This window comes from Falco naumanni, chromosome 4 (assembly GCF_017639655.2).
Source record: "Falco naumanni isolate bFalNau1 chromosome 4, bFalNau1.pat, whole genome shotgun sequence".
NCBI classification, from domain to species: domain Eukaryota; kingdom Metazoa; phylum Chordata; class Aves; order Falconiformes; family Falconidae; genus Falco; species Falco naumanni.
Window position 1 is genome coordinate 108371467 of NC_054057.1, and position 21237 is coordinate 108392703.

Genomic DNA, 21237 nt, shown 5'->3' on the forward strand with positions numbered 1-21237 from the left:
TAGCCCATTCTACAGTGTGTAACCTTGTGAAGAGGTAGTCAACAGTAACTTTGCTGTTTGTGGCAATCACAAGCCAAGGAGTAACTACCTCAAATCATTGCTTTAGGATATGCATATATTTCACGGTATCTAGAGGACAGCACTGTATTGGCATCATAGGGCAAAAATTAAACCACTATGTCCTTCTGTTGTAACTGAGCAGCACTGCCACTATTAGGTGATCCTTCCCAATTAAAAATAATACAAACTGTTTGACTGAATCTCTACAAAGTGGCACAGCAAAGTGGAAACTCGTTCCAGTGTAGATCTATGAAAAGAAAGGCACTACAACTGTGCAGAAACTGTCATGGATCATGCAGGGGAGAGGATGGAGGAAATCAGCTGAGAGCTATGCGTGGTCTCCGAAGCGCATTACAGCAAAACTGGTTTCAGCCAAGTTTTCATCCTGGTCTTACTAAAATGCATCAATTCTTCGGTTTCTTTTACATTGAAAAATGCATTGATACCTTAATCCATCTGACATTACTCATGTGAATAAGGGAAGCTGAAATCAAACCAGGAATCCACATGGACAAACTGGTCTCACAGCGGCTGAGCGTAGCAGGCCAGCTTGGCACCTATGTACATTGTGTGCAATGTCTTTGACTCAGGGATCAGTACAGATGTACCCAGATGTACACCTTAAAGCAGGAGAGGCTGGTAGCTTTCCTTGATACAGTACACTATTAGTTGTACACTGCACACTGGATTGAGTTTAGCAGGGATTTATTTTCTATCTATTAAAATAAACTTTTTGCCTGTGGCTTCAACAATGTAAAGGAAGAGGGGACATTCCCTCTCTTGTCTATTGAGACAAATGACAGCTATCCTACAAACCAAACTCTTAACTAGGTTTTTCAGTAGCTATCAGGAACTCTCTCTTTTGCTAGTATGCAAAAGAGAATTAGATCTAGCTCATCCTCCTCTCTGGTCTGGTAGAGTTAAAAGAAAAATAGAGTAAAATGTCATTCTGTCACTGGGTTAAAGACAAACACTTTTGAAAGCAACCCAGTACAGGCATGTTCAAGAAAGGATTTAATCTCCAGTCATTTCCTGGAGCTTTTTGATTTCAAATACTGGTGTAGTCTCTTGTGTTAGGTTTTTTAAAGTCTGATTCTTTGAATTAAGAAATAACAGACAGAGTAAACAGCCACTGGTAGATCATCCCGAATATGCTTGCCGTTTTTATATTGCATGGAAGGTTACCTGCACAAGTCTATGGGAAACTAGCTTCTAAGTGCTACTGCACTATTCAGCGTGATCAATATTTAGAAGAAAGATTGAGAAATACTCTGTTTTTTGAATTAATGGTGTTATGAAACCCCTGAGATATAGAGAAAAGAAATATTGTAATTAACAGAAGGCTGGCTATCTACTTGAGCAAGGTCAGAAGCTGCGTTTCTGTGCTAAGTTTCCAGCCCTTACAACCAGTTTTTAATGTCACTATCTTGCATGAGAACATTTACTTGCAGGCAAAATGGAGACCAGGCTGAAATATGGCCTGAACATCCAAAACCCAACATGCTGCTTTATGCCAAAAAGTCAATCTTTCTCAGCAGGGACTGTCACAGTAGAGAGAAAACATTGCCCCAAGGTCACTGCGGTTGGAATTCCCATCAGAAGGTTTTCATACCTGCCTTCAGATGTGTCTTGTGAGTACATGTTTCGGTGAAACAAAAAGATTACATTTCATTAGAAAGGTAGAAGAGCTATCTCCCATCGCAGGGTCAGTACGTGGTGCTTCCTACAGTAAGGTGGTGGAGTGGAGGGATCAGAGCTGTCTGGAAAGGGGAAGCTGCTGTTTGGACTCCAAAATACTGGCTGTGATTTTTGTAATGCACGTCTTGACCAGTAACTTCGTAAGTTTAAGGAAAGTAGTCTCAAAAATAATCACTATACCTGGAGTGTTTTTTCTCCAAGAATGTCATGTGTTGATGAAACAAATTTTAGCTGGTGAAAGTGGGCAGTGACTAAACTCCCTCAAAGTCTCAAATGCCTCTTAGAGCAACTCACTTTATTTCTGCTACTAATCTTTGCAAAGAACATGCTGCCAATTTATAGGGAACTGGCATTCTCATTTCAAGTCAGAACAATATTTTAAGGCACCAAACCCCTCAAAACTTAGAACCATTACAGAAGGGGGAAGAAAAGGGGGTGGGGGGGGAAGGCTTAACAATTTTTATTAATCACACATGCTAGGTTAAAGAAAGATAAAAATAAAAAGCCTGCCAAAGTAGACATAGTCTACCAAGGAAGGAGGAGGCACACCCCAAAGTAGGCAGAGGATGAGTTCTGTTCTTCATTTTTCCTAGCTATGAATTATGACCTCTATAGAGAGATGTGAAGTAATGTTAGCTGTGGCACATAATTGGCAAGGTACGTTGTATTTTCCATCTTTATATTTTCACAATCATATTTCAGCTCATGTCACTGCAGATAACTCCCTTGCTGACCCTTTGGCTTTAAATAGCAGAAAATACATCCCATGTTTTCCAGTGAGATAAATAGAAATTTATCTTTTTTTATTTCACAGCTCAGTCAGTTTATGAGGGGGACTGATAGGGTGGGCCAAGCTGTTTAGAATCACACTTAGATCCTGAGAGTTACTGAACTACTGAGCACCTACCTGCAAGTAAATCCTTTCTGTATCTTGCAGGCTTAGGTCCCGTTTCCCTTGCAATATTAAGGTATTGGATTACTTTTTAAAACTAAGTTCTCATTCTTAATCAGCGTGAATGAAGATTTTCACAATCTGTTCAAATTTTTAGGATTAAACTTAAAAAAATTAAGTTAGCTAAATTAAAACCAGAATGCAGACCACTCTTTGCAGCTGATACACAGGCAGGCCACTTGCTGATCAGCCAAAGCCTAGTCTCACAAACATTTATGTAGAAAAGCAAAGATACACGTGCAAGCATTTGCAGGATTAACACTCCAAGGTATGCATGAGTTGTGTAGAGTTAGGCTCAGTGTTAGGAGAGCCACCTGTGCTTGTAATATTTATGTTTGCGCTTACCTGTGATAATCTTAGTGCTTCCTTTTATGACATCTGACACTCTGTGATGGTGATTGACTGTGCAGAGCTGAGAGACAAAGTTAAAGACAACTTGGGATTGTCACGTATTGCCCAGTGAACGGTCTAAAGACAGGACTCCAGTGCTTTGGAGGACAATTTTTATCAAGAGTGGAGCTGCAGAAACATTGGAAGCTGTGGATCCAAGCTGTCTGCCATCAAAGCAAATGGAGCTGCAACACACCACGTACCTGATCGAAGTCCAGAAAAAAATAGAAAGAGCAGTGAGATATGTATGTCCGACATACGAAGAAAAGCCTCCGTGTTCACACAGCGCTGAAGCACTTGTTTAGACTGAGGGCAGCCCCAGGTCTGGATGGGGGGAGCAGCGCCAAGCAGACACCAGTGCCCACACCCCATCGCCGGGCTGGGTGCTGGTGGGTGGCACTGCTGGGGTCAGGCACCTGGGGGGTCTCCCCCCTCCCCACCAGCCCCAGCGCATCTGCACTGAGTTTGAACACCACTTAGGCTATTGCAGCGGTTATACCTGGACATGCTGCCATGGTTAGAAACCCCTGTCAGATCTCTGGCCTTGTAAATGACCAGAGCAACCTCTGAGAGACTGCTGGCTCCTTTTCTGACCCTGCTAAGGCTTGGAGTTGGGCTCTGGCCTGGGTTTAACCTTTGCTTATTCGAGATAATGAGAAGAACATGTCATTCGGGAGCTGAAAGGATGGCTTACCATTTTGGTACACATCTAGCTAACTCTCCACCTTTCTGCACAGCCCCTGTTGGCCTCAGGCACTCCTTTTGCCAGCCAACTCATCGCAAGTGGGTTTGTGCGCACCCTTGCAAGTCACTGGCTGGAAAAGCCTGCATTAAAACCTCTTAAGTTGACCTGCATCTGGGATCACAATTTGCACCAATCCTCCACAAAGATCAACTGATCTGTTCATTATATGCATTTTTAAATTAAATTATAATTTTTTTCCAAATACATACGTATATATATCTATATCTAAAATCATAGATTTAACTCCAGTTTCAGTTTAAGGATGGATTTAGTGGGGAATTGACTGCAAGAGGATTTAATTCCTGGGTCTCCACCCAATGCTTCTAGTGAATGGGTCAAAAAATTCTTCAAGAGACAGTTTGAATAGCTCTTGCCAATTGAGTACATTTTATTCAAATTCTCTCCAAAGCTCTCTTCTCATCTCACTGTTGAAAACACACCAGTTTACTCTTCCAGCCACCGTCTGATCTTTCTAGCCATCTAGAGAAGATCAAGACTGCAGATTAGACTTTTCCTCATCCTCTCAGTTATACAGAATAGTGGAACCCTTGACATTACCATCAGCTTATTAACTATTTTTGCTAGGAAAGAAGTGTTTTGCTTTTTCTGGTCGTTAGCCAAAGTGGGCTCTGTGTCTCACACGGTGTGATGCATTGCTGCCAGTTCGGTTCTTTCCTTAGCCTGTATTTTTACCGTATCTTCTGCGTTGCTAGCTTTCTTTGTCCCTCTGAACTGGTGGTGCTGTTCCCACCTATCAAGTATTTTCTGACATACAGTCACCATCACCTTAAAGTAAATATGAGAGAGACCCAGTATTGTGTTGATATCAAAGCCTGAACTTTTTCTAACACTAAGATCTTGAAATTTTTACTACTAAATTTCCAGAGGGAAAGTAAGGCGCAGGTCTAAGTTGGCTGTCTGATACACATAAAAAGTATAGGCTGAAAAGTAAACAAGAAAGAAAATAAAGGACGACTCAATTATTCTCCCACATTTCTGGCTTCCAAAAATCATATCAGGTCATTTCCCAAATTGTTCATCTTTGGGAATCCAGAAGTGATGAGGCTGCACCTTTCAACCTACCCATATTTTGAGATCAGACTGAGGGTGGAGCCGTGTTTCCCTTGTCAGCCTACTTTAGAGCATCAGCAGAAGCTCAGAGGAAAGTGCCACCTGCAAGAAGCTGCTGTTTGAGTGTACCTTGTTGCAGCAGTGTTTCCCTCTGAGATCCTCCAGGGATTTCTGCTGAAACCAGGAGTACAGCAGTAGTATTCATTATTTAAAAGTGGCAGGAAAATGCATGTTCTCATATTAACTCTTTTGGTTACAAAAAACCTTGTTACGCTGTTTTGGTATCCAAAGCACTGTCACAGAGGAGGCTGAAAGGGAACTAAGCCTACCCCACCCTGCATGCTGACGTTTCTATGAGCCAGACAAGGGCAATGAAGTTTAGAAAAGTGAATCATTTATGGAAAACAGGGATAGTTTGATGGAGATGTGACAAGCCTGTGCCACCTTATCGATAGCGCACAAGTGCCAAGGTACTTCCCACCTGAATCAATTCCTCCAGACACTTGCTTTGTTTACCTTGTAATCTCATAGCTTTTAGTTTTAAAAAGCTGCTAAAGTTCTGCTCCCCTCACCCATCCCCCCCCCCCCCCCCCCCCCCCCCAAAGGACAAAATAACTTAATTTGTGTAATATATTTCATGATCAAGCTTGACATTGGGTTTTGATTCTGCTTGTGCTACCCTCTAGGAAGCTAAAGAGCTGCTTAGCCTTTATAGTGTTGAGAGTGTCAGATTAAAATGATCTTCCAGTGTTATGTATTTTAGATCTTGAAAACAACTTGGTCTAGATCAGAAATCATCCAACCAAAGGAAAAACAGAACCATATGCAAATTTCAACTCAATTTTTTATTTTTTTATGCTGTCCCATTTGCTGCATCATGAAACAGAAATCTGGTGTAATGCTTTCCTTCCCTCCGAGTAGAGAAACTGAGACTTCTTACTGTACTTGCCCCTGTTCATGAGTGGATTTTTCATAGTGTTGTACTTGAAATAATGAGGTTGTTGTTGAGTATAAACTGGAGGAGGAACTAGAAAGGACTGCTGGTCCTGGCAGATTCATTCTGCAGTGGGACCACACTTCCACCTGCCTCCTCTGGTCTCCCCACACAGCTGCACAGAGGCACTAAGCACAGCTCCAAACACACTGGGATTTCTATCCCACATCCAGATTTCATTAAAAGCCACTAGTTCTAGAAAGCCTCATCTGCAAAGTCCACAGTCACAGCAATTCAACATTTTATGATTTTTTTTTAATAAGGGGAAGCAAGAAATCTTTTGAGGAAGTCTGATACTCAACTACAAGTTCCTTAATAAAATACAGTCCATAGCAATATCAATGGGAATATGGCCTATGCTAATAAAAGGGCACGAAGTCACCTATTAACAGATTTTGATTATGTCATCTTGTTTTCCATTTTACTTCCTTGCCATAAGGAAGCGAATATTTTTCATTAAAAGAAGCATTTAGTGACAAGTACAGAAATCTAGATCATATATGTGAAAGGGATGTAGCCAAGAATGAAGTGCTTGTAAGATTTCTTTCCCAAGTGATTATTTCTTTGTGAAATCCAATAAACAGCAGAAATGTGCTTGTTTCATGTGTAGTAAACTATTGCCAGCAGCTGAGGTCTGCCAGAACTCAACTGGCGGGTGTTTGGAGAAGGGAAGCTGATCTTCCCATCTGCCCTCTCCTAATTAAGAGCCTGATTCCGATCCTATTGATGCAAGGGTACATTTTGCCATTGGAGAAATGAGAGTAGGGGCAAGTTCTTAGTTTTGGAGATTCAAGAACGTTTAAAGGGCTGTTTGATATACATGGGCAACCTCTGCAACCTCCTTACATTTTGAAGAGGCCCCCTCTGAGCAGAACTGGTTCCAAAAAGTCTCATAGATCCCATGGGATCCACACATGGGAAATCCACACACCAGAATGTAAGAAAGCTTCAAGAAGATAAATAAAATCATAAAGTGAGAACCCCCCAAAACAAACAGAAGCCTGTCATTATAGCCATATTGCACAATTAACCTCTTCCTCACAGCCCTCTGGTGAGGCTGTTACTTCGCCTTGCTTTTGTCATGGTACCTACAATGGGTCAGGATTTTTTTCCATCCTGTGAGAAATTTTGAAATTAAACCCAAAACTTTTTTCATTGAATCTGCACAAATGTCAATGTTGAAAACCTTGTGATGCCTTCCGTGTGGAAAAAAAAAAAAGTTCCAATTTGTTTACAGTTTTTTCAGAACAAGATTTCTAACAGAGGTTGTTTTCCTGTAAAAATACCTTCTAGTGTAGAATTAAATTTCTAAATAAAATTCCATTTCTGAGCTGACTTTTTAAAAAGCTGGATATGGTTGTTTTAGCAGTTTCACCCCCAATTCCACCTATTTTCTTTTTCTTTCTTTCTTTTTGAGCTGCACTCCAGCAGTGCCACCCCACCATTTTGCTATAAAAAGTTTAGTTTGACTACTTGTAATACTGTCTAGAAATATATACGTAAAGTTGCCTAAATAATACTTTATCTCCTACTACCTCATGGAGAGCTATCATTTTAGAGAGTGAGCATCCACAGAAATCAATACTTAGAAGAGTAGAGACCTGCTTATGCCTGCAGATTTACAGCACTTCTAATAATAGCCTTCTGATGTTTGCACCGCAGGAACTTGCTTATCTTTTTCTAACTAATGTCACCATGTTGCATCATGTATTTACGGCACCGCTTTAATTTCAGGGAGCAGAGAGGCAGCATTCACGTACGCCATCATTGCTGCTGGAGTAGCACACGCCATCACGGCTGCCTGTACCCAAGGCAACCTGAGTGACTGTGGTTGTGACAAAGAAAAACAAGGACAGTACCATAAAGAGGAAGGATGGAAATGGGGAGGCTGCTCTGCTGACATCAGATATGGAATAGGATTTGCCAAAGTGTTTGTGGATGCCCGGGAGATTAAGCAAAATGCAAGGACACTCATGAACCTGCACAACAACGAGGCCGGGCGGAAGGTAAGTCCCTCTGCTCTCCTCAGGTGCAGCCACCCCCAGCCTAGGACCAGAGGTGGGGTCAGATCACGAACAGCACCTGAGAACTACAGCGCGCGTGAACGCTAACCTCATTTTACAGTAGACAAGTAGGCACCTTTGTGAATTATACTAGCTTGTTGGAGCATCTGTCTGTCAAGTATTTGTCTAAATGTTACTCTTTACAGCTGCAAAAAGAAAAAAAGCAAACAAACCATTTTATCTGGAAAGTCAAATGATACTTGTGATAAAAAGCTTGCCTGCTACTGTGTGGGTGAATGGGATTCTCATCAGGTTCAGACATGAACTTCTCACTCATTTGAAAAGGGATCGTTTGCAACCCAACTGATTAAGCCTTGCTCTTTGTGCGAGGACTGCATCTGCAAGGAGAGAAATACTTTAGCAAAAAGACCACAGGCTGTTTCACTGTTACACCATTTTATGGATTTGGTTAATCATTTTGCACAGCAAGATTCCCGCCCCCTTCCCATTCTTTGGGACTGGGTAGCTGAAAGCAGCTACTGCAGAACCAGCGCTTGGGAAGACAGGAATCCAGCAGCATTCCACACACACACTTCCTGGAGTTCCTGGACACTGCACGCCCCGAATTTGCTGCCTTTGCTGTTCGCTGGGCGCAGCCAGTTTTCTGATTGTCAATGGCAGCCGTTCCAGATGCAAGGCCCAGTCTGATCTTGCTCCTCAGATCTTTGTGGTCAGCGTTCTCCAGCACACCTCAGGGCAGCCTCGGTGGTGGAGGGCTCTGATATATACCAGCTAGTAATAGCCAGGGGACGTCTGTGTGCTCCCACACGGCCATGTGCAGGTACAGTCTGGAGCTGCTTTCCCCACGGGAGTTACCATTTTGTGAATCACATCTTACAGAATGAAGGTAAATCCTCTTGCTTTCTTAGCTCTCTATTTTACCTTCTCCACTATTTGCACTCCTGTGCATTAGTACCTGATTCTTGCGGTGTCTTAGCGTGACTTAGAAACAAATGGGAGAAGGAGGTTAGGAACAACAGCTAATTCGTGGGTACTATTTTTGTTGTGGTAATTACCTGTAGGCTCTGCAACATCTCTACTTATGCTGGGGCCAAGCAAATTGTATTGAAGAAAAGCCATTTCCATCCTGAACAAAAGCCTGGCCTTTTATTTAATGCTACTGTAGTAGTTTTAGAGGTGACATTATGTTTTTTTCCTCTGTCTAGTATCCCTAGTGCCTGTGTCTGGCTCTCTAGTGAAAATATGTCACTTCAAAACCCTAGCAAAATTAGCACTGAATTCTGAGAACAGCTCAAGGACCATCCATTAATATTTGCTAAAGAAGGGATCCGAGACCTTTATTACTTGGCTTCTGGTAGCGTGAAGGCACACACTGAGAAACCTGGTAAAACACCAAGGCCCACAGTCTGCTCTGCTATACAAGCACAAATCCACTGAGATAAAAAATAGCAGAGGAGTTTCACCTTTGGGGGAAAGCTACTTCCTTGAAAGATCTGCTTTTATTTGATAGGTTCTGGCAGTAAAAGATTCCCAAGAAATGACACACCAGCCTACAGAGAACTGCAAACATAGATGGAACTGGCTGTTGCCTAGAATTTTTTTTCCAATGCAAAGCTCAAAGACATAGGCAAAAACATCAGGTGGCATTTTCTGTCTCCATTATCACCCAGGTATGGACGTAGAGTAGAGGAGGAGGGCTGCTGGTCCTCGAGCTGGCCTGTGGGAAGGCAAGGCATTCAGCAGCTTCCCCCTGAGGACACGAGCTCCTTGCGTTTCTCACCTATATGTGCACAATTTGCTGTCTAAAAGATTATGTCTGGAAGATTCAGCTCTACACATTGTTATCTGGGAGAACAGTGGTGTGTGCTATCTCTGGCGATCTGCCATTTCTCCAGCAGGCTCAGGAACTGTTCTGATCGAGAGATATTTCTACGCTTCTTCCTGCATCCCTTACAGAGCAAAATTACTGATCTTTGTTCGAACAAATCTCTGTTTGAAATCTGCAGGGAAGGAAAGAGTAACATGACTGAGAAGAGGCATGTTGCTCCACCATCCTGTACAGAGTGAATAAACGATGTTTTTGCTAGAGAGATTCCTTTCAGGCTTTGCTCTTATGTGAAAGATCACAGTATTTAAAGACAATTGGCAGAGGGAGGCCATTAGAGGTGTTTGGCAAGCTAGGTCTCTCACAACCTAACCCTTTCACAACAAAGACGGTCTTGTTTTGAGGTGGTACTCTCCCTTTTGGAGCAATATGGATCTTATCAGCCTCCACACAATCTATTCTTGGTGGCTTTCCTCTGGGCTACACATTCTTGTCTAGTTTTACTTGCCCATGGCTAGGTTTGTGATTATACTTATGCACTAGGAGACAGACTGGCACCTACTGGGCTTCCAAAAATAAACTAGATGTTCAATTCTTATTGATTTGTTATCTCCACCTGTAGGCATCACTGCTCTCCTCAAAAGCTGGTCCCCTCTTCTTCTTTGGTCTTGCAATGCGAAGCTGCACTGTGTGCTGTGCCTGCTCCCCGGGCACTCAGGAATGATCTGTGCAAAGGTCCTTCTTTAGGATGATACCAGCTGCAGGTGATCCAGGATGCACTCTAATAAATTACACATATATTATTCTCTAGTTGTCTTCTTAAGAATCACTGGTAAATCAATCTGTTCCACCTTGGTGAGCAGGAGATGACAGATTTCTCACTGCGGCATATGCCTGCTGGGCATAGCCAGGAAACTGAGCATAGGTAGGACTGCACGGTGTAAACCAACAGAGAACCCCCAGGAAAAGTCTGATCCAGACTTTTTGGAGATCTGGTTCAAGATTTTCCACATTCTCATAGTGTTGTTTTACCTAGGCAGATGTCTCTCTGCCTCCTGTGGTGCCGACAGCAGTCTCCCTAAACCTTCCGAATACATGACATTGTCAGAGAATGATTATCTGTCAGCACTTTCTAGAAGTAAATGAAAATGAACTGTGTCAAATGTGGAGGATTTTAGAGGTCATAGGTAGAGAACATCCGTGTTCCTTTTCCTCAACAGCCTTGGTAGTGCAATGCTTGAAAAATCCTTGTGTGCATGCCCAGGGTGCAGGCAGAAGCACCCCCACCCGAAGCGGCGTGTGTGAAGTGCCTCCGTGTCCTGCTGCTCCCACACTGCAGACTAACCAGGGATGGCAGCGGTTCCTGCGGAACAAGCACCCCTGATGCTTTCACAGCTGAGGCGGAACAAGAAACAGTTTTCCGTGGTGTTAAAGGACAGGGCTCTTAACGCTGTTTCTCTCCCTGTCTTGGTGACGAACCAGCAGGACTCAGCTTTGTAGCACAGCTTCCAAGTTCCCAGGCTACTTGGAAGGGAAAGGGGCAGAGTTCAAAACAGGGGTCACACCCACCCTGCAAAACTGGCCCCAAGCAGCCCGAGAAGCCTCACATCGTTCATCAAACCTACTGGAGAGCAGCTATTTCTGACCTCCAGAAACAGAATTTAGGGTGTCTTTCCTCTTCAAATTAGTATTTCATGAAATGCTGATTCACTGCAGGAAGAAGCAAGCAGTACAGGGAGAACAGGAGGAGAATTCGTAACAGCTGGGTCAGAAAAGAGAGATAAAGCTTGAATTAATTTAAGGTATAATTCTGATTTGCCCTGCAAACTTCCATGTGATAGGTTACAATATCAAGACTGAATTGTCTGTTAGCAAATTTGTCTTCTCAAGTACAAAGTTAATTAAATTACTGTAAGTAACACAATAACGTATGCCTGAGAGATATTTATGCTCCAGGAAATAAAAATGTTATTCTCCAAGTTATCCTGCTAAAAAGTAGCAAAGTAGGTGCTGAAAGGTTCTGCATATTTTGGCTGTAAACTTTTAATTTTGACAGTATGGCAAGGTACATGACCAGATTGCTCTCTCCTCTCTTTCTCTCTGTGACATTGAAATTCCACGAATGGCATCTTGCATCAGCATTACATCATATTAAGTATAATGCAATATTATGAGTCATTGTTATAAATCACGGGCACAGGCTGCATTAGAAGGCTTTTGCAATTCAAGAGCACATCAAGGTGGATTTTTATTCAGCCTTTCTCTTTGGAGACATACCCAGGTGCACTAACTTTAGGTAACTAATCGGTAGCATTTCAGTTTTCCCTTTCAGCTCTAAGGCTCATAGGAGAAGTGCAGTACATGCCTGACAGAGGTGCTGCAAATATCAAGCAAAGCTGTGAGAAACCAGAAGGTGTTTCTGAAGTGAATCATGCAATGATCATAATAGACCGAAGTGTTTAGTATTTTATCCTTTAGGGAAAGTTGTAATAACGTTGAAGTGAAACACCAGCATTTGGAAAGCATGGGGTTCGGGAGTTCTCCCAAGCTATTCTGTAAAGCCTACACTTATGACACTCACTCCCTTTACTTGCTAGCATCTCTGACCTCAGGAGATTGCTGCCATATAACTTTCCTGAACTTCTTCCAGTTCTCGTATAGTGTGCAATCACTACGGTACTGCAAGAATTTAACTACTCTCTAGAGGAGACAGTTATTTCTACTTTATGCAAGATACCTTTTACTTTAACTAGCCTATTAGCCTGACTACAAGAAGCAGCACAGAACACAAGCTCTTGCAGATGAACCACTTGTAAGGTTGTAAGCATCTAGCACGTTGTTAGAAGGAGACAAGAGCAATAAAAGAGGCGGCCAAAAAATTTAACATTTATAATTCTGCTGAATATAGGTGTGAAATTCTGGAGCTTTAGTAGTTTTGCCTGAACTAAGTCTTAAGGCACGTGAAAACATGGCACTGTTCCTCCTTGCACTTGCAGCTGAGTTAGCTGCCTGCCATGGGCAGGGAGTGCAGCTTGTGGGCTTGCAGCCCTGCCGGGGTGGCCCTGCCCTGGGAAACCCACAGCCTTCTAGTGGGACCCCAGCAGTCCAGTGGCTCCTGGCAGGAGCTCCGTTTCCAGAAGACCATCAGGCATGCGTACTGCCTGGCAAGCGTAGTGCTAGCAGGGTACAGTCGGTGTGCAAGGAGGACACGGGGCCCATAGTGAAACCAAAAGATTCCTTCCCACATAGATGTACCGGTTGTAACCTGGCCCTACCCAACCTCTGCACACAGTGCAACTGGCTAACAGTAACCAAAAACATGTACTTCTGTGTTCGGCTATCTCTCAGCTCCATCAGAAAGAATGTCTCTAATGGCACACGTACACCAGAATAAAGCTTGCCTGTGTCTGGGGCTGCTGAAAATTACCATAGACTCCAGAGAGTCTAGGAGACCAGCTTCGAGCAGAACAGAACTGGGTGAGGCTGCCCTGATACTCCTGGCACTAGCAAGCAAGTGATATTATAGTATCAGCAGCACAGCCACGTTTCTTGGAGTTCAGAACGTTACAGTGCCCTTGCAATTGCAATTGCACTTAACATTTTCCAACAGTTTTTCACTTTTTTTTTTTTTTTTTTGGCATGAGCACAGAAATATTCCTGATTTTTGTATTCAGAAGCTTCTAGTTCTTAATGTCCTTAAATACAAAGATGATGAATGATTTTCCTCTTTACTGGTAGATACTAACTGCTTGGGAAACAATCACAGCTTAGTACATTCCTGATTTAGAGTGGCTTGAAGTTAAAAAACATTTTTCAGGAGTAACTTTCCGCTTCTAGTTACACATTCCTGTGAGGGATCCTGAAGAGAGAAGCATACCCAGGACTAATTGTGATGCCCACTCTTTCAAGAGCTTGTTCATTTACACCCAGCTCCCCTTACTACTCCCTCACTTGGACCTCCATTGCCAACAGGGTTGTTGAGCCTGTAAGAGCAACAAGCACGATGCTCAGCCCTGTGTTGCACCTGCACCACACAACTGCCTGAGCCCTTTCCAAGGTTTCTTGCTGATAAGAGACCAGGAAAAGACCTTGTATGTGTTCATTCCCATGGGAAGATGGGGAGCTCGGTCTGTTGGCAGATAGATGCCCTTGTCAGTAGCGGCAGTAGCAATTCTGACAGACTTTAACTGTAGGTGTTGAGACCCCTGACGGATGAGGTCGGTAGACATGTTAGCATGCAGCCTGGCAGTGGAGAACAGGGCAGAGCAGGGGCATTACTGTACATTAACTGTACAGTACAAGAGAACAGGGCATACAGACATTAACTGTAATGGAGATAACCATGCCTAAAACACTGCGCAAGCAACCTTCAGTTACACAGCACTTCCATACAAACCAATAGTAGTCTTAAATCAAAAATGTGGCTCTACTGCTAAAATGTCACGTAACTTCTAGAAAATCTGGTGTTAGGTGCACCAAATATGCCGACGTAGAACGCCCTGTTAGCTGGCTCGCTTCATTAAGCCGTACAATATTTTGCCTGGCTTAAACCAGGCAGCCAGAGAAGGTTTATGCATGTGGCTTGTGCCTTACTGTGACCAGATGGAATATGTAAAAAGCACTTCTGACAGATCAAGTGATGTGGCTATGAGGTACAGGCAAAGGGGAATGTCCGCCCACAGACCTGGGACCAGTTATAGCACATCTGAGGTAAACCCAGTCCCATTCCGCCCTCCAGTTCCCGTGCTTTGCAGCCCTCGTGCTCGGAGCGCCTCCCCTCTCTCCCAGCACTCCAGCCTCAAGGCCTGGCACCACAGCTACACTTCAGCGCAATTAGAAAAAAAGCATTAGGTGCAACAAAGTCTTCCCTTGCAACTTCATCACCACACGTTTGCTGGGGGGGGAGGGGAAGCAGGATTTCCAGAAAGGCCAAGCACTAAATTTGGAGGAACTCCAATTCACTGAATGGGAAAACTCCCATTGAGGTTGGTGAGACCACAGGACCAAGCTGAGTGCTTCCAAAAATCCCATTCCTCCTGCTGGGTGTTTGCAGAGCGCAGCAAGACTCTGCTGGGCAATTTCCTGGGTGTGAAAAAAACGCCCCAAACCATCCTGTGCACTCTTACAGTATTTTGTTTATATTTGAAAGGATCAATGTACAATTTTATGGCTTTCCTACTTTCTTTAGATTTCTTTTAGTCTTTAAAAAAGTCCGAACCTGACAGACAAGCTCTGCATCTCCTCAACAACCCAGGTTAAAGATAAAGGGAACGTTAATGTTAGTTTAAGTTATGAGAAGGAATTGGACTGCACAAGAACTGTAATCCGCAAGAATGAATTTTCATTCCACTTGTCCTCCACTTTCAGCTAATCAGAAATTGTGATACATGGTCCTACTTGTATTTTGGCTTTCAACTCCCTCCTATATCTTATGTGGTTGAAAACTGAATTCCTGATTTACACTGAAGATTAGGGAATGATAAATGCTATCACTTACCTGCAGTCGCAATTTTAGAGGATTCTGGCATTATGAGCAAAACATGCATTTCATGTATATGATTACCAGAGCTGACAATCTGTCATGCTGCTGACAAAGATAGCTGAGACTGAGGGCCAGGGTCTGTTAATAAATAACAAAGATCTCAAATTCCAAACTTAATGTCATGCACCTTTTATAACTGAAATGATCAGATGCTTGCTATAACGATTAATTTGTTCAGCAAAGCCACTGGTTGGGTCACACATTTTTGGACGTTTTCTAATTTAATTTGGTCTTTCTCTTTGAACAGTTAGGGACACTTCTTCCCACAGGGCATACCCTTGTCATTCAGTACTCAGAGGTGAACATCATCTAGACAAAACCAGTTGCTATATGGATTATTCCGTTCTCCCAGTGTTTTCAGCAGATTTGGCATGGAACCCTTGGTAGAGTCTTCGGTGTCTCTCATGTCGCAGAACAAAACCCCTCATTTCTAAACAGCCATTACCGACTGGAAACAAATGAAGCTACACAAAGCATAATCACTTCAAATCAAATACGTGCTGTGTCTGGGTATTGTAAAACTTATGCCGATCATGTAGTAGAAGTTGTAGGAAAGAGAAAACTTAGCACCTATTAGCCTTAACTCTGGCTTCTGAGCATGGCTGTTTTGCCTTGTATTATTTCTATTAACCTGCTCTTTATGATGATTTATTGAGAAATTAAATCAGAATCCAAAATTTGTGAGCTTCATACCTAAATGTAGGTCTATGTTGTTGCAAAATTTTCAGAAAGAGCTGATGAGCACAGTTCTGCTTCTCCTGTATTCCCCAGATGACATTTGTCACACTTCAAATTTAGGTTTCCAAATGTAAGACTCATTTCCTTGCATAAAACTAGACACTTCTGTCTCCATATTCTAGCAATTTCATCAAAATCCAACAGAAGACAGGTATTGGCCAAGTTAGCAGGAAACTAATGCTTAGGCCAGGCTATTCACTGAGAACATTTTCAATACACAAGTAGGCAGCATTTATACTACACAAAGTTTACACTGAATTATGTTGGAGATCTTGCACTGAGCAGTGCACCGAGCACTCATTCATGACATCTCTGATGAGGTATATACATTCATCATGTAACTTTAGGCTTGTGCGGTTGAATCTCTGCTACCATGCTGTATCAATGGGCACAGAAACTGGAATCTTCTGCAGTTACAACCCAGACCTGTATTGTCTGAGCTGAAAGTATCTCCAGGAACATTTCCAAGTTCCTTGCAAGGATGAGTCAGTAACATGAAATCAGTCACCTGGGCTAAGTAGGAACAATACGTAACAGAGGTTTTGGTAAAGGTGAAAGTTACACTAAAGTTTGGTTTAAATGCTTAATTAGACACTTGTTGGCAGAAAACTCTGGAGTCACGAAGCCCTGAACAGTTACCAAAAGCAATAATTGCTAAAATTTGCTGTACAAATAGAACAAACTTTTGCTTTAAAGGAAAGAATTTCCAGGTATTTTGCAGTAAACAATTAAAAAATCGATGAAATTAAGAACAACCTTATAGTACAAGTACACAAACAAGGCCTGTTTTGGTACTGGAAGAATGTAGAATGGATCTATTAAAGGATAAGGGTTTCAGGTAATTGCACAGAGGATGCTTGGCTCTGCATGCCCAATTAGTGTCAAAAGGGACTAGTGTTAATTTGCATTAGAGCTGGTTATTGAAATGACCCCTGAGCTTGCTGGTACCTAAAAGTGAGCTGCACCTGATGATCCACATTTGGTCCTCTGGGACAAACAGAAGGAAAGCGTCAATATTCACAGACTCCAAATCAGATCTAAGGCAACATGTATTGCTAGTGCTCTAGTAATAGGGTCTCTTGGTAGTATCAGCTGGTGGCCTACCCTAAGGAAACTAGCCCTGCCTTAAGCATGCTAGAACTTATACTAAATATAAGGCCACTCTTCTCTTACAGGGCTATTCCCACAAGAGGTTTCAATTGAGTCATAGCACATACTGTTATCTTTTATATACAGGGTATATAAATCCTGCAGTCATAAAACAATTAACTATTGAGATGGCACAATAACATGTAAATAAAGAAGTTAAATAAGGAGTCAAGAAAATGTGTCCAAAAGGCTTGGATTAAGACCTTGGTTAAAAAAGAAAAGCTCCAGGAAACATAAACAATGAAATGGTGGAGATGCTTTTCTGCAAAAGCATGTCTTACAGGTGATGGCAAACTCTTTGTGAACTGCCTGGGATCTAACAACGCTAGCGTTCACACTACCATCTGGAGTATGTATCCTCCCTGTGGTCTTTATTTCACAGAAGTTTCTTCAAAACTTTGTCATGTTTGGTGGAAATTACTAAAAAGGTGCAGCCATTACCAGTGGGACATGAGAAGATAGGAAGGCAGAAGGGAGCCAGACATCAAGTGAGTACTTCTGCTTTGTTTTCTGAGGAAATCAACCTGAGAAGTCTGGCTTGCTATAGCTGGAGAAAATTTAGAATAAAAGGTATAATCAAAGTCTTAAAATATTTTCCAGAAAATTATGGATTTAAATAATCATGCTAAGGAATACTTTAGCATTAAGATTTTTTGGTAATTCTATTCAACAAAGCTATACTTGTATATTAAGGTTTCCCTTCAAGAGAGATTTAGAAAATTAATATCTGATTAATACATTAAACGTGCTACAGATGTGCATGGCTTCTTTTGTTGACGGGTTTATATACTGGTGAAACTGATGCTTAGAAGGTGTTGTTACAGGCATCCTACAACCTTCTGAACTAAAGACCTAGAGCAACTGGTTAATCCTTTGATCAAAACATCAGTCTTGATATCAAGACTCATTTATACATGGCTTATAAAGAGGAACTATTCATGGTATTGCTGGATGCTGCTACTCAACTAATCCATAAGTAGTAAACAGGTAGATCTATTAAGAAGAATCGACAGCTATTTCTGGTCTGGAGGGTGAGCTGAATGAGGGGAATTACCTGCATCAATACGGTAAACCTTAAAAGCGAATTTCTCTGAATATGTGATTGCTCACCTGTAAGACCAAAGCTTCAACTATTGCTTAAAATACCTGTTAGAATGAAAAGGAGAAAATCTAATAAGCCCGGTAAGAAAGACAGAAAGCCAAAGAGGTTTGCTTAGATTGCACTAGGCATTATGCATAAATTTAGGAAATTCCACTTTCTTCAGTATAGGAGGAAATTTTCATTGACAACAGGCCAGAAGATCCTTGTTAAAATTCTTGGCTTGGATACGGGCATGCTGATCTTGGCAGCCGCGAGGCTACAGAGATAGGCTCTGCTGGTAGGATCTTATCTCTGATAAGTGGAAGCTATTTGAAAATATGGAAGTGTGGACCTATTGTCCCAGCTGCAACTGGAGGGGGAAAACTCTTATGTATAAAACTTAATTTGAAAGTCTTCCTTGTGGAAGGAAGGAATTGTTCTCACAAGAATATTACAATTAACACCAAGATCATGTTACTTTATAATAATGCAAATATTTTGAATTATAAACACAATGTGTGTGGAAATATGTTCATAAAAACACAGTGTGCTATTGTGATCAGATTTTTGCCTTATGATAACTAGAATAATTTCATGCTGATTAGATGGAGTAGTAATGAGAAATTTCTTTTAAAATGACAAGAATAGCTATCACTTTCCCAAGCAGCTGGTGCTTGATGTGCCAGCAGGGTGATATCCCACCCAGGGTACAACCATCCTTGGCAGTGGGCTTGAAGCCTCTGCCACAGTCTAGGTCATGTTATCCCTGCAAAATAGTGTGACTGAAGGGAATGGAAGTGAGTTTGAGACAGCTCAGGTGCACCTTCCTGCTGAATAGACAGTAGGTGGGCAGAGTGGGCAATGGGTATGGCTCCAGCGTCATTTACCAAGTTGTGAACAGTATGTTAGGCATTAGGATTGAATCATAAAGATGTCACTTTGTGAATCAAACTTGAAGATACCTCTTGCTTCTGTCTAGACCAAAGGAGTTGATGAAGAAGTTAAGCTAGGAAATATTGCATTTTTATAAAGGCGGTACTGAAAGCTAATATAGAATCACCTTGAAATCACCTGAAAAGCTTGATAGAAAGGAAAACCATTCCTTGTTTCCTAAAAACTGCTGACTTGGAGAACTAAAATTTATGTAAGTATTTCAGCATGAGAAATATGCCTTGCATTGTGTTATTTGCTGAGCACCTAAGGGTTAACTCTCATACTTTGGTATGCAACTAAATGAACCTATAATTAACTGTGTGTGGCTATTGGTTAAAAATGTTTGGAAGCAATATGAAGTGATTATTTTGCAACTAATACTCCTGCCAGTACCTGGCTTTATTAGTTTAGCACAAGAGGTGTTTTCTGATTAGTTGTCTGGAACAAGTAAGACTGTTCTTTTGGTTTCTATCACTCTTTGGAAACTTTTCTCTTGACAGCTTAAGCATTTGTCAAAATGCTCTACCTGGTTGCTCCCATTTCTTTACTATACAATGCCAGCACCACTTCATTTGGGTGCTTCACTACCAGTGGGGAGAGTTACATGGAAGATGAAGTTTAGTGGGAATGAGTCAGCCCTTACCGTTCCTCTCTCTGTGTACATTAGCTGTGATGAGGATGAATTCCAGCTGCGTAATTTCCTGTTTTCCCTACATTTTTTATATGAAGAATGACTCAGGCTCCAGGACATAGCTCAAAGTGATGGGCAGCAATGACTCCCCTGCCTGAATAACCCCCAAGACTTTAACTCATTTTGTTCCTAAACTGAAGAGTGTAAATAAGTTTAGTTCATCTTATCTGGGAGTACTTCCAATTTCTTCAGAAATAGCGTGCTAAAATATAACCTATAAGCACAATTACTTTCTTTCTTTTTTTAAAAAATCCACTCTGTCCTACATTTTAATGACAGCTTGATGCATTGGCATTTAGAAGCCCAGAGTATGGATGAAGATCACTGTCCCAAGACCAAAACTAAAAACAGACACACTGGACGTAGGATGCTAGAAGAATTATATTGACTTCAAAGAGGTCAGGGTCGGCAGACATCACTCAGTTAAGATTTAATTGACTTCATTATTCTGATCTATACATTGACTGCAGGACTGAGCTGCTAGACTGAAGTAGGGATTAGAGAAAATGGCATTTTTAACAATGGATATTCATCATCTTTTTAATACATGGCAAAATACCTCACAGATCACTATTTTAGAGAGGCCAGTTTTAGAAGTATCAGTATTTTGGAGTTATTTTTAATTTGTGACCAGATTGTAAGGAAGGTAGATACAACCTAAGAAGAAATGTTATGTTGGTAACACGTCCAAATCCAGACAAATTGCTGCCTCATTTTCTTTGTAAACTGTCTTAATGCCAGTGAACACCATGTTGTTTCTTCATTTTCAAAACTCCTTGATCATCATCTTTTATTCACTTCTGGCATGAGCATGATATCCAGTATCTTTTTGGAGAGGAAGATGCCTACTGTAGGAAAGTTATGTAGTGATAGGAAGGTAAACTACACAATATAACCAAAACCTCTATCTGTAATTCTGTAACTCTATCCTCCTTTCCAGTCTATTTTAGCTTCATTGTATCGGGTAGGCCAGACAAAAAGACTATTCAGTATCTCATAAGCTAAAATCCATCATAGCCACAGTGTTGGTTTTGCTTGGACAGCAGCAAATAACGATCCTGGATAAACTTTCCCTTAATCTCACAATCCCATTTCATAAGGGGCTAGAAAATCACACTTTCACTTAAACAAATGTGGAATATAAAATAACATGTTGAATGTCTTTAAGAAAATTCACCTATATACCAATAATAGTGGGTGAATGCACATTAAAAGAAACCATATTTTTTTCAGGAGTGTTTTTTCCAAGTTCCTTTTTATGACTAATCTTTAAACTTCCTGCGTGATGACACTTACTTGGCACTGCATTGATCCAGTCTAATCTAGGTGATAATGGGTCTCCCA

At 41.6% G+C, this 21237-nt stretch overlaps 4 protein-coding genes across 5 annotated transcripts in view; 1 reads left to right on the forward strand and 3 right to left on the reverse strand.

The window, feature by feature from the left end:
* The window catches only part of LOC121086882 (DNA-directed RNA polymerase II subunit RPB1-like), a 527323-nt gene that overhangs the window by 68680 nt on the left and 437406 nt on the right, over positions 1-21237 (reverse strand). The window lies entirely within an intron of this gene.
* The window catches only part of LOC121086932 (translation initiation factor IF-2-like), a 533674-nt gene that overhangs the window by 61448 nt on the left and 450989 nt on the right, over positions 1-21237 (reverse strand). The gene's annotated exons all lie outside the window — the stretch shown is intronic.
* LOC121086877 overlaps positions 1-21237 on the reverse strand; it is a 503078-nt gene that overhangs the window by 52708 nt on the left and 429133 nt on the right. The gene's annotated exons all lie outside the window — the stretch shown is intronic.
* WNT7A (Wnt family member 7A) overlaps positions 1-21237 on the forward strand; it is a 40543-nt gene that overhangs the window by 6418 nt on the left and 12888 nt on the right. The window contains exon 3 of the mRNA XM_040591293.1: positions 7645-7916. Within this exon, the coding sequence (XP_040447227.1) occupies positions 7645-7916 (272 nt within the window). The remainder of the gene's footprint in view (positions 1-7644; positions 7917-21237) is intronic.